The sequence below is a fragment of the Emys orbicularis genome, chromosome 9 (genome assembly GCF_028017835.1).
Source record: "Emys orbicularis isolate rEmyOrb1 chromosome 9, rEmyOrb1.hap1, whole genome shotgun sequence".
NCBI classification, from domain to species: domain Eukaryota; kingdom Metazoa; phylum Chordata; order Testudines; family Emydidae; genus Emys; species Emys orbicularis.
Window position 1 is genome coordinate 98,360,635 of NC_088691.1, and position 12,809 is coordinate 98,373,443.

A 12,809-nucleotide genomic window follows, 5' to 3' on the forward strand; every position below is an offset into this window, starting at 1 on the left:
CTAGGTTCTAGCCTTGCAATCAAAGACATTGGGGCTGCACCTCTCTTCCTGCACAAACCAAAGGCAGTTCAAACTTGTCCAGAGGGCTTGGTCACACCCCTTATTCTTACACTAGATTCGCTCTGTCTCCATTGGTGCAAACAAAGCAGCAGTTTAGCATCCCCTGCCTTATCTATTGCAATCCTTAATGGTGGAGCAGTCCAGTCGGAGCAAACTGAAGATCAAGAGGTGCTTCATCTGCAAAAGAGACCTTTTCAGGAGTCACTTCTCTTCTGAACTGTGTGGAAAGGATGAGTTTGTTAATCCTTTTCCATTAGCTTTTCCATTTAAGAATATATATGCAAGTCTTTTGGATGACTTTGTTAGTATATACCTCTACTACTCCACTTGATACTAATGCAAAAGATCACATACAAAGGAATGCAGCGCAGGCCATATGTTATTGTCTTCGTTTTGAGCAGTGTTGATCATGTCTATGGCCGTTTCCCACCTGTTCAGGTATTCCCATATTCTCCTGTTTCCAGTTTGTTGTAAGAAGTTTAGGAAGTCTCCAGGGTTTTCTGAGATACAAGAAACATCCTTGGATTATTCCTGGCCCCTTTTATGATCTGGTGATTGTTTTGTGGATACTTCCCTTCAGCTATATAGCCTCCAAGAAAAGGAATTTAGTAAATACTGTATTTTCAGAGAGATTAAATGTATTGTAATTAAACTTTAAGAGTTGAGGGAATTTCATGCAGTCTTGTCAAATTATGTGATGCTGAATTCAGAGAAATTAATCTCTCCTTAAATCTGCACATACCACCAGATAAGAGTTTTCTCCATAACCTACTCTGCATGATCTTGAGACCATATTATCAAGGGATTCAAATTTTGGATTATTCCCTGGTTGAATTTTCAATTTTCCCTTTGTTCAGCAGCTATGGAATGTCTCTGTTCATCCTAGTTATTTTGTACGTCTTTTATGTGAAAATACCAATTTTATAGTAGATGTGTGTTTTATATTGTAGTTTTTGAATCGGTAGCCTGTGAATTAATATGGGAAAACTGTGCTATATTCTTTTCCTACCCTTATTGAAAACAAGCTTTTCTTATGCTGTGTGGGATGATCTGTATCATACAATTCAACTCCAGGATACAGTTGAGGTTTTTTCTTCCTGTCTTAAGTGTTTTTCTTATATTTCAAGTTTTTTAGCATTCAAACTTCTTTCGTTTGCCTGTATTATGTATACACAGCATGATCTGATGGATGAATGAGTCTGTTTTCATAGTCCCCATGAAACCTTTTAAGAGAGTTAACTGTAGGTAACCTTTGAAGGTACTGTCTATCTGTTGCTCCCACTCCCTACTTGCATGAGAAGTAAAATTCAGTATTTTGGTTAGTTTAATAGTTGTAAAAGACAAGATGGTTATGTGGATTGTCTTCAAAGCTCGCATAGGAATACCTACCCAAGCTGTATTCACTTATTTGATTGCAATGTAGACATACCCTAAAAGTTGTGTTAAAAAACAAGAGGCTTTTCCAATAGAGCTATGAATTTATGTGACACGTCCACTTATGTGACATGCTGGAGATACTCTTATCCAAGCATGCTTATCCCTGGAGTTCACTGGTGGTTGCATTTATTTAAGCTACTCATGAATTAGTGACAGATTTATAACCTGAAAATCCCCCCACCCGTCTTTTTTTTTTTTTTTTTTTTTTTCTTCTCTCTTCAGGTAGTACGACTGTTAAAAACATCTCCAGAGAAACCTATAACATTAGCCATTGGTGATGGGGCTAATGATGTAAGCATGATACAAGAAGCGCATGTTGGCATAGGTAACTGACCTTTTTCAGAACTTTCACTTGATATAAATATTTAAGTTTGTGTTCTTAATAAAGCATTTTACCATATGTAGAATTAGTCTGTACTTTACTTTTAAACTGCTGAACTTGACATTTTTACACCTGAAAATGACAATACATCAATCTTCCAATCATTTTTAAACACACTTGCAGTTGCATGTTGTATGTCAGAATTTCAGTGGAATCTAAAATGGAAGACAATATCTTAAATATCAATAGCTTGTGTCTGTTATACGGCACATCAGAATGTAGACCCCCATAAAGTGGTATTCTCTTAATTATCTCCAGCTGTTACTTAAGACACTATTGAATGTCTCTCTTGACACAGAATTGAAGCTATTCTCTTTATATAGGTAACTAAAGTTTTACCACCATAGATCTCTTTCATTACTATACACTGAACTTTAATTTTACCTTGGTTAGTCATACCAATGTTTTCTTTCCATATGTGTGTTTTTCTTGACTCGCCATGTTGAAAGGGGGCCTTACCCAATGTCTAGTGAAAAGAATCCAAAAATTTAAAAATCATTTAGTTTTATGTTGCACTAATAGAATAATACTTTGTCAAGTAAGACTTCAGCCCATTTTACTAATCCATCTCTCTACTTTTTTGCAATATATAAATAGCAAAGTTATTAAGATTTAGATTTGGATATAATTAAATGCTGCTCTAGATTGTCTTCCGCCTCTTATCCAAAAAGTGCTTAATTTTCAGTGCTGATTATATTTATTTCCTAAATTGCACCTTAATCTTGCACATCTGCAGAAAGGAAAGACAATAAAAAGAAGAGTATCATGAGAAGAATGAAAATCTTATTTCTGCCGTCACTTCTGCAACTCATTAATTTTCATTCTAGATCATTCTGTTATATTCTGCATGAATAAGAGAGGTTGATTTTGCTATTTAAAAAGAACTGTAACAATCCTTTAATCCTTGTGGCACCTTAGAGACTAACAAATTTATTTGGGCATAAGCTTTCGTTGGCTAGAACCCACTTCATCAGATGCGTGGAGTGGAAAATACAGTTGCAGGTATATATACATAGTACATGAAAAGATGAGTTGCCTTATCAAGTGTGTAACGAGACAATTGAATTAACAGTAGAATACCAAGGGAGGAAAAATCACTTTTTTGTAGTGGTAATGAGGGTGGCCCATTACAAAAACTAATTTCCCCATACGAATTTCCCCCTACTGTTACTCACATCATCTTGTCAACTGTTTGAAATGGGCCACCCTCATTACCACTACAAAAGTGATTTTTCCTCCCTTGGTATTCTACTGTTAATTCAATTGTCTCGTTAGACTGACCATCCACTTGATAAGGCAACTCTTAGCTTTTCATAAGCTGCTGGGTACTAATGAAAGTTTGACCTCTAGATTATACTCAACCCCACACTTCCACTGCAGAATTATTCTTTGCCCAGTCTAGCTTTAAATGTCTCTAAGGCAGAGGTATTCTCTCTTTCTCTTGAAACTCTGTTGCCGATCCACAGTTAAATATTGTAGATTTCACTTAACTTCCATCCTTTTTTTTCTGGGATGAAAGTGGGTTATGACACACGTGCCACTTTTCATTCTGTTACTCTTTTCATATAAACTAATCCCACTAGTTTCTTAAGGATTGCTGTAACATCACCACCCTAAGAGTAACTGTAGGAGGAATTGCCGTAAGGTCTTGAATATCCTGATGCGGCCTAGTAGCAACTCTTTCTGTGACAAGAAAAATCTACACAATATTCATTTATTATGGTGACTGTGAAGAGCACAGGACAACCTGCTTGAGAAATATTCAAGTAAATAGTAGATTGTCATCTATTGTCATAGTATGTGGTTAGTTCACATAAAAACGATGTAAGGAACGTGAAATGATGTACAGTTATCCAAGTTCCATTTGTAATTTGTGCAAATAATTCTAGCAATGATACCTTTTACTACCTGTTTTTAGAGAAAAGCCTCTCTCTAAAACTGGGCGTAATAAGTAAATTCAAGGGTTGATGGTAGATTTGCACATTTTAAGTAAAAAAAAATTTTGTGATTCTGTATGCTTTATTGTTGCTGTACGTTCCCTTAACATATTTTCTTTGATATAAACTGTCATTCAGGTATAAATGCAGTAGTATTTTGGTCTAACTGGTCCAGGGACCTTGAGTGAAGCTGATTCTCTAATTGTCTCCTATTTTTATCAATAGCTATTCGAGTCTTTAAAATGTGAAAGTGTATAGAAGCTAACCTGTCGCTTTCAAATGTATATTTTCATAAATTTACTTTTTCTGCAGCGTTTACTCTAATTTCATTTATATTTTATGTCCCAAATATTACAGGAATCATGGGGAAAGAAGGAAGACAAGCTGTAAGAAACAGTGACTATGCAATAGCAAGGTTTAAATTCCTCTCCAAGTTGCTTCTTGTTCATGGCCACTTTTACTATATTAGGATAGCAACCCTTGTACAGTACTTTTTTTATAAGGTAAGTCTATTCAGTGTGCCAATGATGTTCAGTAGAACTAAAGATTCTTTTTCCTAGCCTAAAATGTGTCTCAGATTTAATTCTTTGTTAAATCACCAAAATATTAAATATCTCCCACCTGGGAGTGTCTGGGTATTGATATACAACAGAGCACACCTGAAATGAGAGACCCATTTTGCTTCAGTATTCATGTGGAATACAGCTCACTGGAAGTATCTTTTAATATTGCAGCAGAGTTCACCTGGGCCAGTGTGCAGCTATTGTTACTCTACCAACTTGAAATCCAAGTAAATTTTAAAATAAGTTAAGTCATCTTGGGTACTACCCTGAGCCCAGTTCCTCTGTCAGTTTTGGTCATCTACAGTCACTTTTTCGCAAAAAGAACAGGAGTACTTGTGGCACCTTAGAGACTAACATATTTATTTGAGCATAAGTTTTGGTGGGCTACAGCCCACTTCATCAGATGCATAGAATGGAACATATAGTAAGAAGATGTGTGTGTGTGTGTGTGTGTGTGTGTGTGTGTGTGTGTGTATACACATACAGAGAACATGAAAAAGTGAAAGTAGCCATACCAACTGTAAGAGGCTAATTAATTAAGATGAGCTATTATCAGCAGGAGAAAAAAACTTTTGTAGTGATAATCAAGATGGTCAATTTTAGACAGTTGACAAGAAGGTGTGAGGATACTTAACATGGGGAAATAGATTCAATATGTGTAATGACCCAGCCACTCCCAGTCTCTATTCAAACCCAAGTTAATGGTATCTAGTTTGCATATTAATTCAAGCTCAGCAGTTTCTTGTTTTTGAAGCTTTTGCCACCTTTAAGTCTGTTACTGAGTGACCAGAGAGATCGAAGTGTTCTCCAACTGGTTTCTGAATGTTATGATTCCTGATGTCAGATTTGAGTCCATTTATTCTTTTGCGTAGAGATTGTCCAGTTTGGCCAATGTACATGGCAGAGGGGCATTGCTGGCACATGATGGCATATATCACATTGGTAGATGTGTAGGTGAATGAGCCCCTGATGGTGTGGCTAATGTGATTAGGTCCTATGATGGTGTCATTTGAATAAATATGTGGACAGAGTCACTTTTTCCTATTTTTTTTTTAAAAAGTTTATTCTTCTACAAGTGATTGTCCCTTTTGTATTCCAATGAGGGATAGGGATATGTGCATGTGCCCTTGAATTGCCTCATGGTTTAGCCTGAGGCAATAAAGGGCGAGGCAGACCGACCGTGTCTCCAGTTCCTTCTCGCTGCCGCATGGTCAGGGTTGGAGCATCTGCTGATCTCTTGTTCTTAGTGTGCACTTTCAAAAAATTTTACCAAAATACTTCTAATTTTTTTTTATAGTTAGGATTTTATTGTTTTTTATTGTAATTTGATAATTTCTTGGGACACCACTTCTGCGTTTTTTCCCACCAAATAATTCCTTCCCGCACCCCAGCTACTAGATCTGGGTTCTGGATTATGCCGAAGATGCCAAGATTCAAAGTCTGTGCTTCCTGCCCTGGCTCATTTTCCATCAGCAATGAACACCAACGCTGTTTGTACTGTTTGGGGGAAGCCCACATCACCTTCTGGTGCAGTATCTGCCTCTCCTTCCATGCCTATACATGGGAGGGCCAAGCTGTCTACCTCAAGAAACACCTCATGGAGGTTGCCATGGGGCTGAAGTCGGATCCTGGCTGGGGACCCCCCGTTGTACATCAGCCTGAGCAATCCAAGAGCATTCCCCCTACCGCAGAGCCTCCGTCTGGATCTGCCGGTACCAGTGCTACAGGCCCAGAGTAGGGGCCTAGCCATCAGCCACAGAAGTATGCGCAGAAGCATGGTAGTAAGTCGTCCTTTAAATCCAAGAAGGACGCTGCATGTTCCACAAGTTCCAGGCATGGAGGAGCTACACGTTCCACGGTGCAGAAGAGAGACGAGAGGCCACACCGCTTGCCAGATCCACTGGTGCCGGCACCAAATCCTCATATCCCTCCAGCATCCCGTGAATTGTTGGTCCTGAGACAGATGCCTTTACTAGTTCCAGTACCATCAATACACCGGACATACCATTGACTTCGGAGAGACTCAGAAGTGCTCCCAGCCCTCACAAACTGTTTGCTCTAGAAGGAGCAAGGTTTCTGCGTATTCCAGTGCACTCACCTCTGCAGAGGGGTCCATCTCCTGCACTATATCTCCCATCTGCTGGCCGTACCTCTCTAACACATCTTGTTCTGTTGGTACTGCCATTCATGCAAGACTCCGACTCCTCTGAATCTGAGGGATCTGGACTTTTGGCACAGTGTGCCACTTCCATTCCAGAAACACGACTACCAGAGGTTTTTGACTGCTCCGTGGCAGTTTCCCCCTTTGCCTTACCCAAGAAGCTGGTATCCGGCTCCTTGGGCACAAGTACAACAACAGGATCAACCGGGTTGGCCATATTGGAGCTTCTGGCCCCAATATTCGCCTTCAGAACAGTCTTGTCTCCCCTGTTTCACCGCCCCATCTTTCATCCGGTAGACGTTCAGAAATGGGGTTAGACAAGGCACCGATCAGCCCAGCTCTGACAGTACTGGGGGATCCAGGGAGATTCCCTTCGTCATCTCCAGACACAGCTGTGTCATCGACATCTTCCTCCCTGCCAGATGACTATCGTCAGTTTCAAGAACTCCTATGGAGAATAGCCAATACCCTTGATATCACACTGGAAGAAGTGCAGGACACTTACCACCAGTTACTAGACATTCTGCACACGTCAGTACAGGCAAAGGTGGTCTTACCCATCATTGATGGGTTTCTTCAACCAGCACACATCAGGTGGCATACCCCGGCCACATTTGCATCGACCCCAAAGAGGGCCAAGAAAAGGTACTACATCCCCCCAAAAGGGTCAGAATTTTTATTTTCACACCCTCCACCTAACTCCATGGTAATACAAACTGCGTCGGAGCAGACCAAACAACAACACACACGCTCTACCCTGGCAGACTGGAAGCATAAGAGACTGGACCTCATGGGTCAGAAGGTCTTCTCCTTGACTGGACTACAATTCTGGATCTCTAGCTACTTGGCACTGATGGCCAAGTATACACTCTGGTCGGATGGAGAAATTTGAAGATAAATTACCTCAGCAGGATCGTACTCGATTCCAAGCAATTTTACAGGAAGGCAAATTGGTCACCAGTTCCATACTTCAGGCTCCAGTTGATTCAGCGGGTACGTCCTCTCTTGTATTGGCAACTGGAATTGTCATGAGGAGGTAATCCTGGTAACACTCCTCAGGTTTCCCTAGAGAGGTACAGAACACAAACGAGGATCTTCCCTTCGGTGAATCACACCCCTTCAACCAGAAAACTGATGATTTCTTACACTCACTTAAAGAACCACCTTATGATCCTGGGGCGTATATACACTGGCATCAAAAAGAAAATGTTATCACCTACCACCAGCCCAGTGCTATAGAACTCCACACTTATAAGAACGGCCGTACTGGGTCAGACCAAAGGTCCATCTAGCCCAGTATCCTGTCTACCGACAGTGGCCAATGCCAGGTGCCCCAGAGGGAGTCGACCAACAGGCAATGATCAAGTGATCTCTCTCCTGCCATCCATCTCCATCCTCTGACAAACAGAGGCTAGGGACACCATTCCTTACCCATCCTGGGTAATAGCCATTAATGGACTTAACCACCATGAATTTATCCAGTTCTCTTTTAAACGCTGTTATAGTACTAGCCTTCACAACCTCCTCAGGTAAGGAGTGCCACAAGTTGACTGTGCGCTGCGTGAAGAAGAACTTCCTTGTATTTGTTTTAAACCTGCTGCCTATTAATTTCATTTGGTGACCCCTAGTTCTTATATTATGGGAATAAGTAAATAACTTTTTCTTATCCACTTTCTCCACATCACTCATGATTTTATATACCTCTATCATATCCCCCCTTAGTCTCCTCTTTTCCAAGCTGAAGAGTCCTAGCCTCTTTAATCTCTCCTCATATGGGACCCGTTCCAAACCCCTAATCATTTTAGTTGCCCTTTTCTGAACCTTTTCTAGTGCCAGTATATCTTTTTTTAGATGAGGAGACCACATCTGTACGCAGTATTCGAGATGTGGGCGTACCATCAATTTATATAAGGGCAATAATATATTCTCCATCTTATTCTCTATCCCCTTTTTAATGATCCCTAACATCCTGTTTGCTTTTTTGACCGCCTCTGCACACTGCGCGGACATCTTCAGAGAACTATCCACGATGACTCCAAGATCTTTTTCCTGACTTGTTGTAGCTAAATTAGCCCCCATCATATTGTATGTATAGTTGGGGTTATTTTTTCCAATGTGCATTACTTTACATTTATCCACATTAAATTTCATTTGCCATTTTGTTGCCCAATCACTTAGTTTTGTGAGATCTTTTTGAAGTTCATCAGTCTGCTTTGGTCTTAACTATCTTGAGCAGTTTAGTATCATCTGCAAACTTTGCCACCTCACTGTTTACCCCTTTCTCCAGATCATTTATAAATAAGTTGAATAGGATTGGTCCGAGGACTGACCCTTGAGGAACACCACTAGTTACTCCTCTCCATTCTGAGAATTTACCATTAATTCCTACCCTTTGTTACCGGTCTTTTAACCAGTTCTCAATCCATGAAAGGACCTTCCCTTTTATCCCATGACAACTTACTTTACTTAAGAGCCTTTGGTGAGGGACCTTGTCAAAGGCTTTCTGGAAATCTAAGTACACTATGTCCACTGGATCCCCCTTGTCCACATGTTTGTTGACCCCTTCAAAGATCTCTAATAGATTACTAAGACACGATTTCCCTTTACAGAAACCATGTTGACTATTGCTCAACAGTTTGTTTTTCTATGTGTCTGACAATTTTTTTCTTAACTATTGTTTCGACTAATTTGCCCGGTACCGACATTAGACTTACCGGTCTTTAATTGCCGGGATCACCTCTAGAGCCCTTTTTAAATATTGGCGTTACATTAGCTAACTTCCAGTCATTGGGTACAGAAGCCGATTTAAAGGACAGGTTACAAACCTTAGTTAATAGTTCCGCAACTTCACATTTGAGTTCTTTCAGAACTCTTGGGTGAGTGCCATCTGGTCCCGGTGACTTGTTAATGTTAAGTTTATCAATTAATTCCAAAACCTCCTCTAGGAACACTTCAATCTGTGACAGTTCCTCAGATTTGTCACCTACAAAAGCCGGCTCAGGTTTGGGAATCTCCCTAACATCCTCAGCCGTGAAGACTGAAGCAAAGAATCCCTTTAGTTTCTCCGCAATTACTTTATCGTCTTTAAGCGCTCCTTTTGTATCTCGATCATCAAGGGGCCCCACTGGTTGTTTAGCAGGCTTCCTGCTTCTGATATACTTAAAAAACATTTTGTTATTACATTTGGAGTTTTTGGCTAGCTGTTCTTCAAACTCCTCTTTGGCTTTTCTTATTACATTCTTGCACTTAATTTGGCAGCGTTTATGCTCCTTTCTATTTGCCTCACTAGGATAAAACAAAGGAGATTCCTTCCCCATGGTACTGATTCTTACTGAGAATTCAGTGATTTTCTGTCCTGCTTTAATTAATGGAGATATCCTATCTCCTAGAACTGGAAGGGACCTTGAAAGGTCATCGAGTCCAGCCCCCTGCCTTCACTAGCAGGACCAAGTACTCCCCCCCTACCCTACTTCTACCACCAATGAGCCTACGATCCTTTTCAGAAGCACCCTAAGGTACACAGAACCCGTCAACTGTTCTGGCAGCGCAGACCTCCGCACGACACACTAAGTCATTGCGAAAGCGGTATTTCTTAGTGCGCCTAGAGAGCCATCAACCACTCCGTACACCAAGCTCTTACTCTCCACCCCTTTCAGGGATCGTCTCAAACTCTTTCTACAAGCTTGGAGAGCTATAACAACAGACAAGTAGGTCTTGTACATCGTTTGATGGAGCTATACTGTGGAGTTTATGCTGACGCCTCCTCCACATCCCCCACCCTGACCACCCATCAGAGATTTCTCTCACAACAGTATTCTTACCCTAGAGGGTGGACTCCCTTCTGCAGAGAGGAGGAGTGGAGCCAGTTCCTGCAGCCTTTCAGGACACAGGGTTATATTCCAACTATTTTCTGGTACCCAAGAAGAAAGGGGAATGGAACCAATTTTGGATCTCCGACACCTCAACATTCGATTCGCAAGCCATAATTCCGTATAGTCACGCTTGCAGCCATCATTCCCTCACTGGAAAAAGGGCATATGGTTTACGGCTCTAGACATGCAAGATGCCTACTTCCATATTGGCATACATCCGACCCACAGAAGGTTCCTGAGGTTCAAAGTGGGTCATCGACACTTCCAATACTGGGTTCTCCCATTCGGGCTCACCACTGCCCCACAAGATTTTACAAAGGTTTTCTCTGTGGAAGTGGCTCACCTACGATGTCAAGGAATCCTTGTCTTCCCCTATGTGGACAACTGACTGCTGGCTGCCCAGTCCAAAGAGGAAGCTCAAGCATCGACGTCCCAACTTCTTCTACTCGTCTCCTCCCTAGGAGTGAGCATCAACATCGAAAAATCAACTTTGCATCCTACTCGGTTCTGTGAATTCATAGTAGCTCACATTAACATGGCCTCCGCACAAGCTTATCTGCCACAGGACAGATTCCAGAGCCTACTGGACCAAATAGCCCTGATAACCTCCAACCCTTCGGTCTTGGACAGGACCTGCCTTTCCATCCTAGGTCACATGGCAGGCACATACGTCATGATCTTTGCTGGCCTGCACCTTCCCTGTCTACAGCTATGGCTGCAAAGAGTCTATTCTCCTATGCACCAGTCCATGGACACCATATTCAACGTTCCTTCAAAGGTCATCTCTTCTCTTCGGTGGTGGACAGACCCACTACAAGTCTGCTCTGGGATGCCCTTCTTCCCATCCTCGCCGACTGTGATAGTCATAACGGACACGTCACTTGCAGGCAGGGGTGCTCACATTGGAGATCACATGACATAAGGCACCTGGACCACGCAGGAGGCCAGGATGCACATAAACATACCCAAACTTGGGGCAGTATGCAAAGCATGCCATGTGTTCTTACCAGCTATCTGCTATTGCCATGTTCTCGTCATGTCAGACAACACCACCACAGTATACTACATAAATAAACAAGGGGGCACAAGGTCCCCAGTGCTTTGTATGGAGCCAGTTCACCTCTGGGAATGGTGCATTGCACATGTCAGCAGCCTATCTGTCTGGCCCCCAGAATATGACTGCAGATTCTCTCAGGAGGAACTTGGCAACTGACCATGAATGGGAGTTGTCCATGATTATCATGTCATGTACCTTTAGTCGCTGGGATGCACAAATCAGAAACCTCTTTGCATCACACACCAAGTGCACCCAACATTGCTCCGGGGAGGACTCGGTGCTCACTCACTGGGCGATGCTCTGGTCATCAGTTGGTCAGACCGGGCGAACTACACTTTCACCCATACACAGACTCCTATCCCACATCCTCGACAAACTCTGGCAGGAGAGAGCGACGGCCATTCTGATCACTCCGTTCTGGCCTCACTAATTCTGGTTCCCTCTTTTCTGCATATCTAAATAACCTCCACTCCCGCTACAGACGTTTCCAGAACTGCTGACACAACACAACATCAGACTCAGGCATCCAGATCCATGGACGCTACACCTGACAGCATGGGTTTTGGATGGACATCTCCATTAGCATGAGAATGGTCATTGACAGTGCAAGACATCCTCTCGAATAGCCAAAAGGACTCCATGAGGTGATCCTATCAGGCCAAATGGACACACTTCACCTCATAGGCCCCCGAAGCTGTGCGCATCCCCATGCTCTTAAACTATTTCCTCCACCTGAAAACCTCGGGATGTGCTCTCAGCTCTGTCAGAGTGCATGCAGCCACCATTAATGCTTTCCACCCTGGAGTGGAAGGGCATTCCATTTTTACCCACCCCTTGACTGCCCAATCCTGGAAGGGACTTTTGCGTAAATATCCACTCATTCAGCCTATTGTTCCCCAATGGGACCTCAGCTATTTCTTACCTCTTTAATGAAAGCTCCCTTCAAACTGCTGGCCTCCTGCCCTCTCTCTCTCCTCTCTATGAAGGTTGCTTTCCTTGTTGCTATTACCTCAGCAAGGAGGGTTGGTGAACTGAGAGCCATGATGGCAAGCCCCCCTTTCACCATGTTCCATAAAGACAAGATCTCACTGCCACTGCATCCCAAGTTTCTGCCAAAGGTGGTTTCCCAATTCCACCTCAACATCTGACTACCTTCTTTCCAAAAACCACATGCCTCAAATGATTAATGGCAGTTTCCTTCCCTCAATGTGCATACGGCCCTAGTCTTTTATCTACAAAGGACAAAGCAGTTCCAGAAGTCTCCCAGGCTATTTGTCACCATAGCAGAGAGAATTAAAGGACAGGCCATTTCCACCCAGAGAACCTCTAAGTGGGTCTCA

General features: G+C 42.3%; 1 protein-coding gene across 1 annotated transcript in view; it reads left to right on the plus strand.

Moving 5' to 3' along the window:
- The window catches only part of ATP11B (ATPase phospholipid transporting 11B (putative)), an 82,551-nt gene that overhangs the window by 33,254 nt on the left and 36,488 nt on the right, over positions 1-12,809 (plus strand). Inside the window, exons 21-22 of the mRNA XM_065411433.1 lie at positions 1,724-1,822; positions 4,174-4,319. Coding sequence (XP_065267505.1) covers positions 1,724-1,822; positions 4,174-4,319 — 245 coding nt within the window. The remainder of the gene's footprint in view (positions 1-1,723; positions 1,823-4,173; positions 4,320-12,809) is intronic.